General features: G+C 50.0%; 1 protein-coding gene, 1 long non-coding RNA gene and 1 pseudogene across 3 annotated transcripts in view; 1 reads left to right on the top strand and 2 right to left on the bottom strand.

The window, feature by feature from the left end:
* Nucleotides 1-1,205: 1,205 nt before the first annotated feature.
* The window catches only part of OPA3 (outer mitochondrial membrane lipid metabolism regulator OPA3), a 42,143-nt gene continuing 25,638 nt past the window's right edge, over nt 1,206-17,710 (bottom strand). The window contains exon 2 of the mRNA XM_081119466.1: nt 1,206-1,892. Within this exon, the coding sequence (XP_080975592.1) occupies nt 1,486-1,892 (407 nt within the window). The 3' untranslated portion in view covers nt 1,206-1,485. The remainder of the gene's footprint in view (nt 1,893-17,710) is intronic.
* Nucleotides 5,086-7,215, bottom strand: LOC308547959 (non-selective voltage-gated ion channel VDAC3 pseudogene; annotated as a pseudogene). Its single transcript has 3 exons — nt 7,150-7,215; nt 6,244-6,360; nt 5,086-5,550 (listed from the first exon to the last, which is right to left on the bottom strand). The product of its transcript is annotated as a non-selective voltage-gated ion channel VDAC3 pseudogene (transcript).
* Nucleotides 11,804-13,561, top strand: LOC308548251. The gene is made up of 3 exons (XR_013997589.1): nt 11,804-11,865; nt 11,933-11,986; nt 13,410-13,561. It is a non-coding gene; the product is annotated as an uncharacterized lncRNA (long non-coding RNA).

Genomic DNA, 17,710 nt, shown 5'->3' with positions numbered 1-17,710 from the left:
TTGAAGAGCAACTCTGATGAGGATGGGGGTGTGCCTTCCCCCCCTCCCCAGCAATCCACCTTCCCTTCATCTTCTTTCCCAACCCCTGCACCTGTTCCAGTTCCCTCAGGCTCCTTCAGCCAGGGTGGGCTCTGCCCCCTCTGGACCTCTCAACAGACTTCCCTCCCTCCCTCTCATGCTCCTTACCAAGGCGGCTTCCTCACTCCTTTCCGCCCCCTCCCCCAGTGCCAACCAATTCACCATCCTAGAGAAAGCCAGGGGCTGTCCCGCATAGACTGCATGGCCTGGGGCAAGTCCCTTTGCTTCCCCTAGACCTCGGTTTCCCCATCTGGGAAAAGACTCAGAATAATTCTCTGCCGCCTTCCCATCAGAGCCCTCCTGGCTTCTCTCCTAATTTTAATGACACTTGCACCCCATTTTACAGACATACACCATGGTTCTCAGACACATTAAGATGACTCCTTTACCTCAGAGCTCCTTTACTTATAAAACATTTATAGTCTTAAAAAAATAGAATTCAGAAGCCACAGAGCTCACACACACACCCTGCAGTGGTTCATTGGGTTGGGGGGGGGGGTAGGTTAGGTAGGTAACACTGCCATGTGGGGTATTCCCTTTGGATGGGGGTGGGGAACTTAGGACTGAGGGGCCACTGGCCTCATGGAGGAAGCCTTTGCATGAAGGAGGTTGAAGGGAGACTGGGGGACCAGTCCAAAGACAGGAAGGATGGGGGAACCCCTGAGTACTCCCAAGTTCAGGCTCAGATGGAAGACGGCTATGACTCATGGAGAACAGGTGGGTCCCTACGAAGGGCCAGCAGGCGAGGATGGTGGGTCAGGATGGCAGGAGGTCCAGAACTACTGGGAAACAGGTGGCTTGGGTGGAAACAGAATTGCCCAGCCCCAGGCAGCACCAATTTTTCCAACCCAAAGAGCCATGTCCTGCTGGAAGAGATCACAGAAGTGGGGGAAGGGGGTCCGCTAGAACTGCCTGGAGGACCCCGCGCAGCCTTAAGAGCGGTTCTGTTGGAATGAGCCACTTAAGGAGGGGAGGGCCCCATAGAGGTACCAAGGGTGGGCTAAAGTCAGGCGCCACAGGGGGACTTACTGGAGCTAAAGCTTTCCAAGAGCCATCCTTCTATTTCTCACCACCACCATCCCCTTCTCCCCCTAAAAAGAAGGTGAGGTAGACCGAGGTTTCTGCATTTTCATTACAATGGTCCAAAAAGAAGCAGGGTTCCCGTGTAGTGGGAGAGGATCGCCCCTCGGGCTGGTGGAGGCGAGTGACAGGGTGAGTTAGCTCGGTCTCTGGTGCTGGCCCATCTGGTAGGACGAGTGACCGAAAGCCTGGTTGGCTCAGCCCAGGCTGGGACCCGTTCTGCTCCTACAGAGCCCGGGTGGTGTCAGCTGGACCGCTTCAGGAAGGGGTGGGGCGGGCAGAAGGCCACGTCGGAGAAGTCACGTCCAAGACGGGTCCTGCGACCTCCTATTCCTCGGGCGTGGGCTCTGCCCGGGGCGCGGACGGCTCGCCCCCGCCCGGGGCGCAGAGCAGGGCGCGCACCCCGTGTATCTCCGCCCGCAGCTCCTCCAGGTCGCCCGGCCGCGGGGCCGCCTGCACCTGCGCCCGCAGCGCCTCCAGGCCCAGCGCCAGCTCGGCCAGCTCGGCCCGCATCGCGCCCCAGGCGGCGCGCCGCTGCCGGTCGTCGCGGCGCTCGTTGGTCTTCTGGCGCCGGTACTCCAGCACCAGGCAGCTGCAGGCCACCGCGAAGATGGTGGCCTCGCCCAGCAGCTCGGCGCCCAGCTCCGCCGCCGCCTCCTCGTTCAGCGGCTTGACGGCTTCGGCCTTGAAGCCCATGAGGCGCATCTTGGCCCGCATCTCCGCCCAGTGGTACACTGCGGGGGAGACAGGGGTCAGGCATCCTTCGCTGGGCGCCCCCTGCCAGCTCCGCTCCGCGACTCCCGGAGGCCCGTCGGGAGCCCTGGGGAAAGGCAGCCGGAATCGCGGGCTGGGGCGTGAGCGCCCCAAAGAAGGCCCGCGCGCCCCGGCCTCCGCTGAGAGCTGAGTTAGTTTTTTGGTCTGGGCGGCCCGGGGGCGTCTTTTGAAAGCGTCCAGAAGATTCTGGCGAGCAGCTGAGAATGAGAAATGCTGCGCTGGAGGGGAGGTTCTGAGTTCGGAGGAGGGGTCCGCCTCTGTGGCGGTCACAGCCCAGAGCAGGGGTAAATTCTGCCCTCTCTTGTCCCCCCCTGGTCCCCAGGTCAGGGCCACACAAGCTCCATCCCGCCTCCCCAGAAGCCGAGCTGACAGTTGGCGCTTGAAGTGTGTTTTGGGGTTTTGGAAGCAGCTCAGGGCTTGAGCGATGCAGCTCTAACGAAGATTTCTTTACCTTACTCACGTGGCTAAGGGTTATCAGCACTGTCGTCGTTTATAAATGTCACATAACCGTAGAGCTGGGGCTGAAACCTCACGCACTCCAGTAATGCTAATATTCACCCACCCATACATGAACTGCTGCGACGCACTCATTAAGCGAGGAAACCCTGGAAGCATGTTCTGCTTCCCCTCCCAGCCATCCTCCCAGCACCCGCGCTGATCCAATTGCCTTCCTTTCAGTTAGAAGAGTAACATGCGCACCTGGGGAGATTATTTAGCCTCCATGGAAAGGGGCATGTGGGAAAGGGATCCATCTTCCCACCTCTTGCTTTCGTCCTACCCCTGAACCACTTATCTTTTCTGCATTTATTTCTTCCAAATTAACCCTATGATGCCAAGTTACACACTTACACCTCTATTTCTTGATTTACTAAATTGAGTTAAAAACATAACGCACAGAGCAATATACAGATCTTGTAACATAGAAACCCACACTTGAAACCTATATGTCCTTATTAACTTGTCACCCCAATAAATCTGATAAAGTGTTTCTTTGTAAAACAACAACAACAAAAAACATTATGACTTGACTTTCCACTGCTACTTGTGTGAATTTAACAGGTATTCTAAAACAAAAATTTTTTTAAAAATTGATTGATTGATTTAAAGAGAGGAAGGGGAAATAGCGAGAGAAACATTGATTTGTTCCACTTACTTATACATCATTGGTTGATTCTGTATGTGCCCTGACTGGGGATTGAACCCACAATCTGGGTGTACTGACCAACTGAGCTACCCAGTCAGGGCCTAACACATATTCTATGTCCCTTCCTTCCCCTCCCAAGTTTTTCAAGTGATTTTTATTTTATTTGCTACTATTTGTTGGTAACCTTTGTAATTCTAAATAACATGCCTATTGCCTCAAATTCCTGACATGTGCACCTGTACATACATTAACTGCTCCCCCCTACCCTCTACTCTCCTCTGCCCTCCACCTCCTATGGTCTATCTGTCTGCTGTGCTATTATTTTTACATTGTCAAGATGCCTTTCTGAGGTATAAGTTTACTGTTCTTTGTTCACTTTCACACCAGACTAGATGATAGTGTCCATGCCCAGAACTACAGGTGCAAAATTCCTCAGCCCTTTGGAGGCCTGGCTCCATTATTGTCATGGGCGGAGGGGCTTTTTGTCACCCCTGTGGCACTGACATTGCACCAGGTGGGTTTATGAATGAGTTTCTCATTTCCATTATTTTATACTTTCCTATCGGATCCTTGTTTCTCTCTTTAGTCCTGGGAATTTTTCTTGTCTGTGTGGTAAAGGGTTAACCTTATCCTATAAATAGGGTTCTGGCCTTTGCCCTTGGGTCCTGAGAGGAAGTCTTTAAGTCCCTGGAATGTCCTGCCTGATAAGAGTGTCTTTGTTTACTTGGGGCCGTAGACAGGGCCAGACAGTGCACACCAGCAATACGATTTATGGGGAGGGCTTTGGACCACATGGTGTCAGCTCAACCTCCAGAGGGGCTAAAACTAAGGTCGGCCCCATGGTTTGTAAACCTTGACTATGCTATGCATCCCCGTGAAAAACCCTGGAGAACATGGCTTGGGCGAGCTTCCCTGGTTGGCAATATTCCACGCATCTGTCACTCATTGTTGCTGGGAGAAGTCAGTGCTGTCCCCAGTTCCACTGGGACAACTGCAGATCTCCCAGATTCTGCCCCATGCACCTCTTCCTGGGGCTGATTTTAATCTGTATCCTCTCTCTGCATTCATCTGTAACAAGGAGTGGAACAATCAGTGAGTCCCGTGAGTCCTTCTACCAAACTATTGAAATTCAAGGTCTTGATGACCCCCTAACTTTGCATGTTACGCATTTCCTCCTTCCATTTCCCTGTTATACTCTTCCGGAACACTTCCTAGTCTGGAACACTGCCCTGCACTGATCCTTCAGGCCTCTAGACTTTTCTCTCCTGTTTTTTTTGTTTTTTTAGAAATTGATTTTAGAGAGAGAAAAACATTCATCTATTGCTTCCTGCAAGTGCCCTGACTGGGGATCAAACCCGAAACCTGGGTATGTGCCCTGACTGGGAATCAAACCTGCCACCTAATGGTGTATGAAACAATGCCCCAACCAACTGACCCACACTGGCCAGGACAAGGTTACCTGAATCTATAAATCAGTTTAGTAAGATCTGACATCTTTACAATATTGAATCTTCCCATCCATGAACATGGTATCCCTCTTTAGTGAGGTCTTTAAAAAAAAAATTATGTTCAAATGTGATGGGTTTGTTTTACTTTACTCTGATGCAAAACCAAAGATTCCACTACAGCACAGAGACCAATATATTAAAAGGTCATGAAAAAGTGGTGTGGGCCATGCAGGATGTGATGTACAAACTGGAAGATCAGGTTATTTCCTTTATAATTTATAACATGACACTACATTGTCGCTGAGGAACACATGTAAAATAATACTATGGAACTGGACTGAAATGCGGCACACACGTGACAACTTCCAGGCATGCCTTCAGGCACCTCTTTTAGGATGGACTTAAGGTCTCTAGACTTCAGTGTGGGGAGGATTACAATTCTTTGGAAGAATAAAAAGTTCACACTTTTGAAATTTCAGAGAAGAATTTTAAGGCCAAAACATAGTGGGTTCATTTTTCTTCACCTCCAGGGAGAAACTGGATGCTTTATTCAAAATTGCATTAAGCTTCTAGCTCAAACCCCAACCCAACCTTGTGACCTCTTGCATTGAAGTTCTTTCCATTGTTTAAAGCTGACAGGCTCAGATTGACTCCTGGGTGAAGAATCTATCCAATCAGGGTGGCATTATTAACTTAGCAGATAAAGAAGTTCTACAACCCAACTTGTATTTAGCAACAATACCAAAATGGGTGTTGTTACTGTCAGCTGTCCAAGAAGGTTTATTGACTTTTCAATCTTCTCATTAACTTTCTGGTAGACAGAGCCTCCAAACTCAGGACCATCATTCACATGAGTGTGCAACTGGAAGTGTGTAGCCCTGTAACCCAGGGCAAAACTATTCTGACAGTTTGGACTTGGCTGTGTCAAAACTCATCTGATAGCCAGCAAGTCAACCTTCAAAGGCTAACACAGCCCAGCCATAGATGCTTGGGCAAGAATGACCTCTGTCAAAATTGTTGCCAAGACTGAAACTGATACAACTCTAATTAGCTAGTTATTAATAGGAAAGGAGCACAAGGAAGGCCAGACATTATAGGCATGCCATTTGGACAGCTTCACCAGGAAGCTGCAACTTTGCACTCCCCAGGGAACCACCAGCCCACTCCCTGCAGATCACTGGGGGAAGGAGTCCAACATAGGGGAGATGGGTGCATGCACAGTAAAGTTGGGGTGACTCAGGGAGGGTGCCTGTCAGTCAAAACTGGGAGGAGAGATCATTGGCTGGAGAGGGCAGGGTCATTGCAAGCCTGAGAAAATTTAGGGATACATAAACTCCCAAACAAAGGAGTTCATGCTCTCTTGGCTTGCTCTTGGCTCTCTGGTTCCTTTGACTTTGCTCCTGTCCATGTTTCCTCCATAGCCATGTGGCCATGAGGACCCCACATGCAATGGACTGATGGACTGCAACTGGGAACACAAACTGAGCAAGCCTGATGCTGGACTGGACATTGCTCCAACATGGAGCGAAAACTGTGGATGCTGGTTCTGATTCTAGCTCTGCTGAAGCCACAGCTACACTTCTTCCTTTGGGAGAGGAAGGGAAAATGGGACCTTGGAAACTCAGGGGTTTGATTCCACAGAAATGAAGCTTTCTACAATACCTCACCCTCCCATGGGGGCCTCCGGAAATTCTTATTCCAGAAGAACCCCATTTCCACCGATAAAACAATCCCGTTTATAGGAGGCCTTCAATTTCCCACTCTGATGGTATCAAGAGTCAGTTTCAACCCTTCAGCAAGCTTATTATCCAAAGAGATTTCTGTTCCAAGGAAGGGCTTAGGATAGAAGCAGCAACAGGAGAGAGCCGAGGTGGAGCTGCTGTCAGCTCACTGGAGTCAGAGAAAAGGAGGCCTTTGCAGGCAGGTTCAGGGGGTTAGCCTGGGACCAGCTGCTCTTGCTCCCTGACCCCCTGGGCAAGTCTGTGGGGACCCCTAGAGTTTAGGAGATGCATGCCTGAGGGAAGAAGAGGGGGAAGAGAAGGCTCAGAGCAAGCACTGGGTCCTTTGTCTTGAGGCTTTTCTCTCTCTTTTGCAGGCAGGAAACCTAGGGGAGGTCTCTGGGAGGATCTCAATAGAATACTCAGCTATTCCAGGTGTGCCCTTTCTGGGTCAGGGTCTCCACTGCTTGGTCATTAGTCATTGCAGCTGGTCCTAGCATGTCCAACTGGTTTTGCTGCTTTTCTGGCCCTGGAGCTAACATACAACTTAGGCCTCGGTGGTACCTCTAGGGAGATGAACTCCTGTATCTGGCTGTAAATTGCTTGGCCAGTTTGTTCAGCTATCTGTCTGTTCCCCCATTCCACTTGCCAAGGAATTTTCCTAGCTTGTTACTATCCTGCCTCAACGCCATTAAGAAAGTGAGATGGCAAGCAACAGACTGGGAGAAAATATTTGCAAATCATATATCTGATAGAGGACTTGTATTTACAACATATAAAGAACTCTTAAAACTCAACAATAAAAAGATAAATAAGCCAATTAAAACGAGCAGAAGGTTTGAATAGGCGTTTCACCAAAATAAGAAATAAAAATGGCCTAAGGGCGGAATGAGCGCTAGGGGCCCACCAACCCTGCCACATAGCGGCAGGTGGCAGGTGTCGGGGTGCGGAAGTTGGGAACTGGCCCCACCATAGCCCTCCTCCCCTGTCCCCAGCCAGCAAACTGCTGTCTCTCCTGCTCTGCTCCATCTCTCCCAGGGTGTCAGCATCTGGGGCCAAACGCAAGCAGATCCAGGTCCTCCACCTTCCCGCAGGCCTCAAATCCAAAGGCCCCTTCACAGACGTAATCACAACAAATCCTAAGTTACGGAATCCATCCGATAGAAGCGTATGTTCCCAAGCGAAGCCGGCAGCACCTCGTCGGTACTGGGTGAGGCCCACTAGTGGAATTACCGACCCAGGGTTGACTGGCTCAATGTGAGAGAGACACATCGACCGGTTGCCTCCTGCATGTGCCCCTACCAACTGGGGCTGGCATTCGAACCTGCAACCCAGATATGTGCCCTTGACCAGGAATCAAACCAGAGACGATTTGGTGTTCGGACCGACACTCTAACCACTGCGCCACACCAGCCAGGGCTCTTTTTTCTTTCTTTCTTGTCTGTCTCATAACAGATTGTGAGCTCCTATAGGTCAGAGACCCAGATTTTATTTATTTTTATTTCCTCCCAACCTAACAGATTGCTTGGCATACATGAATGGATAACTATGCTCTCTGGATCCTTTAATAACCACCTCTCTACTTAAGATACAACTTGTGAGCATCCAAGATTGGACACCTTGGCAAAGGAATTCTGAACTGTTGCTTCATGAGGGTTGAGCTTACATAAAATTTTATGATACGGTCTTAAACTGGGAAAAGATCTTAAGAGATTGGCTCTGTAGACCAGATAAAACACTTTGGGGAATGTAGAGCTGATCACCTCGGGAGACGGGGCTTACAATCAGTCGCCATATGTCAGCGGGTGTGTGGGTTAAACAGGCCTCTTTGTGAACCACAGCTATTGTCTTGCTGCTATCAGTTCATCCTGTCCATGAAACGTGATCCTCAAAGGCACTGCCTCCTCCACATCTCCGCAATGGCAGCTGAACCTGTAATTAGTGTGAAGCAATCTCAGGTCCAGGGTAGATCAGTCCATGGGTTTTTTTTTTGTTAACACTCACATGAGGATATTTTTCCCATTGCTTTAGAGTGAGAGTGGGAGGGAGGGAGGAAGGGGACAGGGAGAGACAGGGCGGGGAGAAACATTGGCATGAGAGAGACACATCGAATGGTTTCCTCCCACATGTGCCCAGACCCACCCAGGGCAGGGAGCGAACCAGAAGCTCAGGTGCATGCCCTTGACCAGGAATCAAACCAGCGACACTTTGGGGTGCAGGCTGACGCTCTAACCACTGCGCACACGGGCCAGGGCAATCAGTCAGTTTTATTTGGATATAGGCTACTAATCACATGACATTCTCAACTGCAAGGGGTCTGAGAAGGGCAGTCTCCTGTGTGCACATGAGGTCGGAACCAGGCCGAGGCAGCCGCTGCCAGGACCCCTCTTCTGGAAATGCTCTAAAGTTAGATTGTGGTGGTTGCACAACTATATAAATCTGCTAAAAATAATGAAATGGGCCACTTAAAATGGATGAATTTTATGGTGTGTAGATTATGCCTCAATAAAGCTGTTTAGCACCTTTTTTTCCCCAATTGATTTTTAGAGAGAGAGAGAAACAACTTGTTGTTCCGCTTATTTATGCATCCTTGGCATATCAGGACGATGCTCTAAGCAACTCACTACCCTGCCAGGACCCTCCACAGGCTGTTAAGCAAACAGAACAAAACACCAGCGTCTTGAAGTCTCTCCTGTTGAAACTGGCAAGTGCTGTTGTAAGCAGGGGTCACAGGCTGGTGACAGAGGCCCCCTGCTGAGTCCAAGTGAGACCCCACCAAACAGCAGCGACCTCGGGAATTTACACTTGTATTTGTGAAGTGTTCTGTTTTCCAAAATCTACACCTCTGTCTTGGCTTGGGAATGTGCTATTGCCCTCGGCCAGGCACGGCGTGTAACAGAAACTGGAGACTCTCATGCCTTCCCCAAATAGGGGCTACTCTTCTACCACAAACCCAGGGACGCCAGCGGCCAGGGCTTCCAGAGTGGCCACACGATGTCACCGGGGACACAGGCTCCTTCTCTCTCAGAGTTGCCTTCCTTATTATGGGGGTTCAGTCTCAGGCATAAAGATGCCTGCTGTCCCTCTGAGTATTTCTCATCTCCTTCTAAGGCAGGAGGCAAGGGCAGGGGCTGGTCAAGAAGCGTGTGCATCGGATTGGTCCCTTTTATGAGAAAACCACTGGGTTTTTCTGCTTCAGATGGCCCAGGATGACAATGCAGCCTTTGCCCATGATGACAGAATGCAACATTTTGCAACATATACACTGAACAGGCACCTGGCTACCTGATTTGAGTATTTCCTATATTTATGTTGTTGTCATAACAGCCCCACAAACGAAGTCCTGTTATCTGGCCCAAATACTCCAGTAACTTCTTTCTACCAGCTCACCCAACCAGTATGAGGTGACAGTATTAGTCACTGGTTCTGTAACCGTAATGCTACTATAACATTATTGCAGTTTAATTATAAGAGATACAGAGAGGGTGAGGTCTAGGAGGGAGCAGGGAGCTTCTACCCTTTTTCCATGGAAATCAGAGGGTATCGTGGCTCTGTCACCTGAGAAAGCTGCCAAAGGGACCTCATCTCCATCTCCCCCCTGAAGCAGGGGAGGGTTTTGCTGCTACTGACTAAAAGTTCATGTGTGATTGTGATTCCTGAATGTAGCCAGAACCACCCTCTGGTGGTTCTCGTGGTTCTCAAACAGATTCTCAATTATCCACTAAGTGAAAAAAGTTATCCCTTTTGAATTGTCACGAAATTCAAATACCTGAAATTTGGTGAAGTACAGAGAAATCTGGAGGCCAGAGTTTTACAATATTTCCCTTTTAAAAGTTACCAAGGTCAACTTTCTTTTAAACTGCTTTCAACAGAAAATCATATCCCCCTAAAAAAAAACCCCATTAATAGACTTTTAAAAAATCTTCACCTGAGGATATGTTTTCATTGATTCTAAAGAGAGAGGAAGGGAGAGGGAGAGGGAGAGAGAAACACTGATCAGTTGCCTCCCACATGTACACACGCACCCCAACCTGGGATCGAACCTGCAACCTGAGCATGTGCCCTGACCAGGAATGCACCCGGCAGCCCTTTGGTACATGGGACGATGCCCCAACCGGGCCACCCGGCCAGGGCAGTAGACTGATTCACCAGTTTTCTCATCTCCGTCTAGGGCTAATACCCAGGGTAGACAGTAGGTTGTAGGTAGCACGTGGGTTACAGGTTGTAGTCTACCTGTTCTATTCTCAAGTATCCACTAAGCGCAGGCCACTCGAAGCCTTCCGAGCTTTTGAGGGGACGCATCTAAATAGCTTATATTAGCCCTGGCCAAGTGGCTCAGTTGGTTGGAGCGTCATTCTGCACACCAAAAAGGTTTCGGGTTCTATCTCCGGTTGGGGATCATATGGGAGGCAACTGATGGATGTTTCTCTCTCCCTTCCTCTCTCAAAAATCAATAAGCATAGCCCTGGTCGGTTTGGATCAATAAGCATAGCCCTGGTCGGTTTGGATCAATAAACATAGCCCTGGCTGGTTTGGATCAGTGGTTAGAGCATCAGCCCGCGCGGACTGAAGGGTCCCGGGTTCAATTCCAGCCTAAGGCACGAACCTCGGTTGCAGGCTCGATCCCAGGCTTGGGTCAGGGCATGTGTGGGAGGCATCCGATCGATGTGTCTCTCTTACATTGATGTCTGTCTGTCTCTCTCTCCCTTCCACCCTCTGAAAAGCAATGGAAAAAATATCCTCAGGTGAGGATTAAAAATAATAATAATGAAATAAAATACATAAACATATCCTCGGGTGAAGATTAAAAATAAATAAAATGGCTCATATTAAAAGGGTAATTATTTATTACTTTTTACAGGGCAATTATTTTTTATCATCTCCTACTCCCCCCCCCCCCCCCGCTTTTTCAGCTCCTTCTTTATTTTTCCCTCCACATTTTCAGCCCTATCATTTAAAATATTTTATTTGAGCCCGGCCAGCGTGGCTCAGTGGTTGAGCATCGACCTAGGATCCAGGCGATCTGGGTTCGATTCCCGGTCAGGGCACATGCCCGGGTTGTGGGCTCGATCCCCAGCAGGGGGTGTGCAGGAGGCAGCCGATCAGTGACTCTCATCACTGACGTTTCTCTCTCTCTCTCCCTCTCCCTTCCTCTCTCTGAAATCAATAAAGGCATATTTTTTTTTAAAAAAAATAGTTGATTTGAATAAATTTGTTCTCTCACCTACTAATATAAAACAAAAGAAAATATAAATCACTTTGTATTTTGAAACTTGGAATGTGCTTGCCCACAGGGAGTGACTCAGTTTGTCAAGTCACTGTCAATGTGCTAGCCAACAAGATAGTGACTAAGTTTATAAAAAAACGCCCCAGTGATTAAATGATTGGCCAGTTTATAAAATATGCCACAGCCCTTCCTCCCACAGGGGCCAGCAGTCCCTTAGGTATTTCTAATGGCGATCACAAGCTCTCAGTTGTCACCTCATTAGCATAACACAAGGTATTAATACAGTCTTCCCGAGGTGCTGTGTTCTCCATAAGATGTGCCAACCAGGGGCAGCCAGATCCAGGCGAGGGCCCGGGGCCGGTACCAATGGGAAGTCCAGACTCCGTATGTACTCAGGTACGGGCCTCCCACCACCCACCTCCTCCAGCGGGGACCCCAATCCTCACACCTCTCTCCCCTGCAGTTCTCTGCCTCTTGCTGTTCGAACTGGTGCACGGAAGGCCTCTTCACTCCAAAGGTGAGCATGGGTATGGGGGGCAGGGAGGTCTGGCCCCTCCAGCATGGCTTCCAGCAGTGAGGGGCGCAACTTTCACCTCTGTGCTCCTGCTCTCCATCTCCCACCCCCGGGGTCCTGGGGGGCTAGCCCCTGTGAGAATCCCCTATCTCCCCATGCCATCTCCTCACGGTGAATGTGGGTGTGGGTGTGGGTGTGGGTGGGGAGCACCTCCCTGGAGGGAGCAGAAATGGGGCATTTGCTGGGAACTCCGGAGAAGCAGAGCGATCTGCTGAGTCAAGAGCTGAAGTCAAGGGCCTCCCTCCACCACATGCCCAGCTGGTGAGCTCTTCTATTAAAATTCCCTTCTTTCAACCCCACTTGGCACCCATCACCTGACACTCGCCCTCAGTCTGTATGACACCCCCACGAAGCAGAAGAGACCCTTTTAGGGATGGGAAATGTGGCTCAGAGGGGTGGAGTTCACTGCCTGAGGCCACGCAGCAGGTGAAGGGAAGGGCAGGGCTTGAACGCTGACCTGGCTGAGGAGTCCTTTGTCTACATTTCTAAGCAAACTCCTGACGTGAGGAGATATTAGTTTTTGCCCTGGTAGGAGCCCAAGGACCAGGTAAGTGTAGCAAGGGGTCGAGGCGTGGAAGGAACATGGGAATGAGAAAGGAGAAGGTGATTCAGCTCCTGACGCAGTGAGGCTAGAATGGAGGGGCAGGGACCAGTGTCTCCCAGCCTCTGGAGCTCACCTTCTGCCCCCACAGTGGCCAGGCTTTGCCTGACCTCGCCCTGGCCGGGTGACTCAGCTGGTTGGGGCGTGGTCCTATACACCAAAAGGTGGTGGGGTGGGTTTGATCCCTGGTTGGGGCGCGTGTGGAAGTTAGCCGATCAATGTTTCTCTCTCACACTGATGTTTCTCTCTCTAAAATCAAGAAATAAATAAATAATAAATGGGAAAAAATACAAATCTTTAAAAAAAAAAAAAGATGCTGTCCTCGTGCCTGCTCCATCCAATCTGCTCTCCCTCCAGCTCCCAGGCCAGCATCCACGTAGGCGTGTTGGGCAGTCTCATGGGTAGACAGGGCCATCTCACTGTCATTTGGTAACCTGAGTGAGGCTGAGCATCGCTTTGAAGGACCACTGGCTGTACTCACTTCTTCAGCTGTGCCCCGGGTGGCACCCAAGGTGGGAAGTTGGTAGCCCTGCTCACAAGGTCAGGTCAGGAGCCCACTGGGGATCTGAGAAATCAGTGCGGATGCCACCCGTGGGCTGGAAGGAAGACGGATGAGGAAGGAGATGGCCACAGGCACAGAGGCAAACAGGGCATCGGATAGGGGTGCTGGGGAAAAGAGGGGTGCATGCAGGAGAGATAAGGCAGGGACGGCAGGCCTCCGCCCCTACCGGCCAGCCTCCTGCTCAGCTGTCTTGTCCCCAGTAGAGGTGCTGGTGATGAAAATGGAGAAGTGGCAACTCTGTAACAGCGTGGCCCTGGACCCCGAGGACTCCAAGTGGAGCTGCTGCAGAGACCTGTACCCCTTCCACCGCCCCACACAGAGGTGCTGCCAAACCTCGCGGATATTCGTCATCCCCAAGAACAGCAAAAAGTCAGAGGCTGAAGACTGCAGGACATACACCCAGCAGACCCAGGTAGGTCCTGGCCCACCCACTGGTAGCTTCCCCTTCGGGTCCTCCTGTGCTCGGGAGCCACAGAGATCCTTTCTTCGCTCCCTCCTTCCTGGGAGCTCTGCCCTCTGTGCAGGGGCCTGTCTGCTACTGGGCAGGGGTCTGTGCCATTAACTTAACTGTGGCCCAGCTTCCCACTGTGTGACCTTGGACAAGTGTCCTGCCCTCTCTGGGCCTAGGCTATCTGTCACCAGGTGAGGGGTGAGGAATAAGTATGCACACAAAGTTTTCATCCAAAGTGGGAGGCTGGGGCTCTTCTGGTCCCTTCCCACAGCTCCCGGTGACACATCTGAAAGTCATCAGGCCCCTCTGTGTTCTGCCCTCTTCTGCACCCCTCCTCCTTCCCAGGCCCCCAATCCCTGTGTATGATGGGAAGCCCCCTGGGTGTCCCACCAAAACACATGCAGGGGAGGGATGGGGCAAAGAAAAGACACTCATCTCCTAGTTGGAAGTCATGACCAAGTGGAAATCACCTGAGGGTCACCATACAGCAGTGGCAACTGCTGCCCCTTCAAGGGTCTCACAAGGACACTTCCAAGGTGAGAGGAAGCTGGGTTGACCTGGGCTAGTGGTGACTTGGGTGTTTGGTTTTCTCTTCTCTATATATTATAGAATAAATTACAAATGATGAGTAGATTCATGTGCATTCTCATGCAAAGATATCCTCGATGGAACCAGCGAGATACTGAGGGGTGCGCATTATGATCTGGCTCTGATGAAAAGTAAATAGTACTATTAACAGACTAGTAATGTGCATCTTTCCCTTCCCCTTCTTCCCCCACAGGCATGGGTCTCCTAAACTCTAAGGGACCCAGGGAGACTCTCGACCAGGGCATTGCTGCTCTACCCCAGCCCCTGAACCTGTCCTCAAGGCCCCTTTTCTCTGACTTCCCAGTGAGCCAAAGTAGCCCAGCCTGGGATCTCCTGTTAATTTGTCTATGCTAAGTCCTTCCTTTGTTTCACTGTCCCCAACTTTAACCCTTTGCGGTCGTTTGTCTACTCTCAGCCACCAAAGCTTTTTTACCGTTCTGGTCGTATGTCTGCTCTCAGCCACCACAGCAAGGAACCGTACGAATCTTAATTCTATTCATTCATGTATCAGTTCATAATTTCTCTTGGTTATCCTTCATAATCTTGCATGTTATGTATCACTGCTCTTTCAATGGAAATTAATGCCGGCCAGTACGACACCCATGTCCAAATTTAATATGACCGCAAAGGGTTAATAAACTCTCAAAATCAACTGGACTCGAATAAAGAGAGGCAAGACAGTGGCATAGGTAACCGGGTACCCGCCGCCTCCCACAGCCACATCAGAATTACAACTAAAATGCAGAACAACCACCATTCAGAACCTCCTGAAATCTAGCTGAACAGAAGTCGTACAAAGAGGGAACTGAAGAAGCATTGAGACCAGTAGGAGAGGCAGAGATATGGACGGAATCTGGGCAGAATCCTGGAGATGCTGGCGTGGGACACCCCCAGGTGCAGCGGTTTAAAACCCAGAGGGATATCTCGGCGGTGGAGGTTTCCCAGAGGAGCAAGGGGTCCCAGCCCCACATCAGGCCTCCTAGCCCAGGGTTCCAGTGCCGGGAAGAGACGTCCCCACAGCTTCTGCTGTAATAACATGTGGGGGCTGTGGCTGAGGGACTCAGAGGCCGAGGGAGTCCCAGACAGCTCCCCTTCAAGGACTGGCGCACGGACTTACTCAGGAAGCACAGAGTCCCAAACAAGAGGAACCCAAAGGGACCCACACCAAGACACATCATGATTAAAATGCCAAAGGTTAAAGACAAAGAGAGAATCTTAAAAGCAGCAAAAGAAAAGCAGTTAGTACAAGGGAGCCCCTGTATGACTGTCAGCTGATTTCTCAACAGAAACCTTGCAGGCCAGAAGGGAGTGGCAAGAAATATTCAAAGTGATGAAAAGCAAGGACCTACAACCAAGATTACTCTACCCAGCAAAGCTCTCATTTAGAACTGAAGGTCAGATAAAGGGCTTCTCAGACAAGGAAAAGCTAAAGGAGGTCATCGCCACCAGCCCAGTACTACATGAAATGTTGAAGGGTCTTCTTTAAGAAGAAGCTAATGAACAAAAGAAACTGAAAACTGACAAGCAAAATAGACCCAGAGACACTGACGCATGCAACAGATAGTCATATCTCAGAGGGAAGAGGGAAAGGGGTGGGGGGGAGAGATTAACCAAAGGAGTTATATGCATATATGCATAACCCATGGACACAGTCAATAATGGGGTGAAGGTCTGGGGAGGGGTTGGGAGAGAGGTGGAGGGGCTTCATGGGGGGAAAAATGGGACACCTGTAATACTTTCAATAAAGATAAATTTAAAAAAAAATCAACTGGACTGGTGTGAAATCTTTCCCGCAGGAAGTCAGGAACCCACACACCAGGGGCTGGCCCGAGGCACACCCACTCAGAGCCAGGTCCTCTATCTGGTAACACTCCTGGCTGATTACATTTTAAATGAGCAGATGTTATAGAAGCAGAAAAGGACAAGAGCAATCTCCTTTGGGAGAAGCAGAGCCTGCAGGGTCCGGGGAGTGCGCTCCACCCGCGGGGCTGTGTGGGAGGAGACACAGGGTCGCAGGATAGCACCTTGCAGGGCAGCCCTGCAGTCCATTGTCTGGGGCTGTTAACAGAGGCTCTGGGGGCAGAAACCTTGGAACTAAGACGCTCTGAGTGTGACTCTCCACGCCCAAGACTTTAGCTCCAGAACTGCAAGATCGTGGGAGATAACTGCGCAGAGGCTGGGCTTAGACACTCAGCGCAAAGATGACGGACGAGGTTCTGCTGCCAACCAGACTGCTTAGGTGAGTGGTTGATGCTGAGAGTTCTGTTTTCATACTCCCTTAGAAAGCTGGGGAACGGGGGGGGGGGGGCTGCGACACCTCTCTGCCCCCAGACCCACTCCACTCTGGCCCCTTTTCTGTGCTCCCTGGAGGCTGAGCACTGGGAATGACATCACTGGCTTTCGTTCTCAGTCTCTGGGTGCACCCAGGAGAAGGTGGAGGTGGGGCTTGTCTCTCCTGCGCCCTCCTTTGCTGGGCCACAGCACTGTGCCCTTGATCTAACGCACAGCTTTTGCACCTGTACATCTGAAATGTGCTCCTGGTGCCCTTCTGAGATCTGAGGGTGGTACAGCACTGCTGTGTCCAGTCCCCAGGGGCCTCAATGCCCCTCCCTGGATCCCTTCACCCTTCCTGCACCTGTCCACACTGCCATCCTGCACTGTGCTCTCTTCAGTAAACACAACTACACACAGCCCCTCTTCCAGAATATTTTCAAGATAATACACGACATTCACCCCCCAGGTGGAAAGAGTGGTTAGGTTTTTATCATGGGGCAATGAGCAAAGCCCAGTCCTAGAGGCCTGGAGGAGTAAACGGGGCTGTGAGGAAGTGCCCTGACCTCCCAGCCGGTGCTAAGCACTCAATAGATGGATATTATTATTATTATTTTATTCCATGGGACCTATACATTCCAGAGGAAACAGGATACCTAAGACAAAAGATACAAGTTCTCCCCCAAACCAATCCTACAACGAAAAGACAGCAACTTTTTTTCAAGGAAGTTGAAAAGCTGTTTCAGAAATTCATTTCAATAATGAGTAGATATACAAACTGCGATATGTCCGTTCTATGGAATATTATTCAGCAATAAAAGGAAATGAGCTCTCAAGCTATGAAAGACATGGAGAAATTTTAAATGTGTATTGCTAAGTGAAAGAATGCCACCTGAAAAGGCTACATACTATATGATTCCAACCATGTGACATTCTGGAAAAAGCAAAACTATGAAGACAGTAAAAAGATGTGTGGTTGCCAGGGGTTAGGGTGAGGGAGGGGTGACTAGGTGGAGCACAGGATTTTTAGGGCAGTGAAACAATTCTGTAGGATACTATACTGGTGGATACATGTCATTACACATTTGTCCAAAGTAGAATGTATAATGCCAAGAGTGAACCAGAATGTAAATTATGTGTTGATATATATATACTGTATTAGTAATGTATTAATTACTAAGTGTATTAGTAATA

Source organism: Miniopterus schreibersii (genome assembly GCF_964146895.1).
Source record: "Miniopterus schreibersii genome assembly, chromosome: 18".
NCBI classification, from domain to species: domain Eukaryota; kingdom Metazoa; phylum Chordata; class Mammalia; order Chiroptera; family Miniopteridae; genus Miniopterus; species Miniopterus schreibersii.
This window is presented reverse-complemented; position numbering and strand designations above follow the sequence as displayed.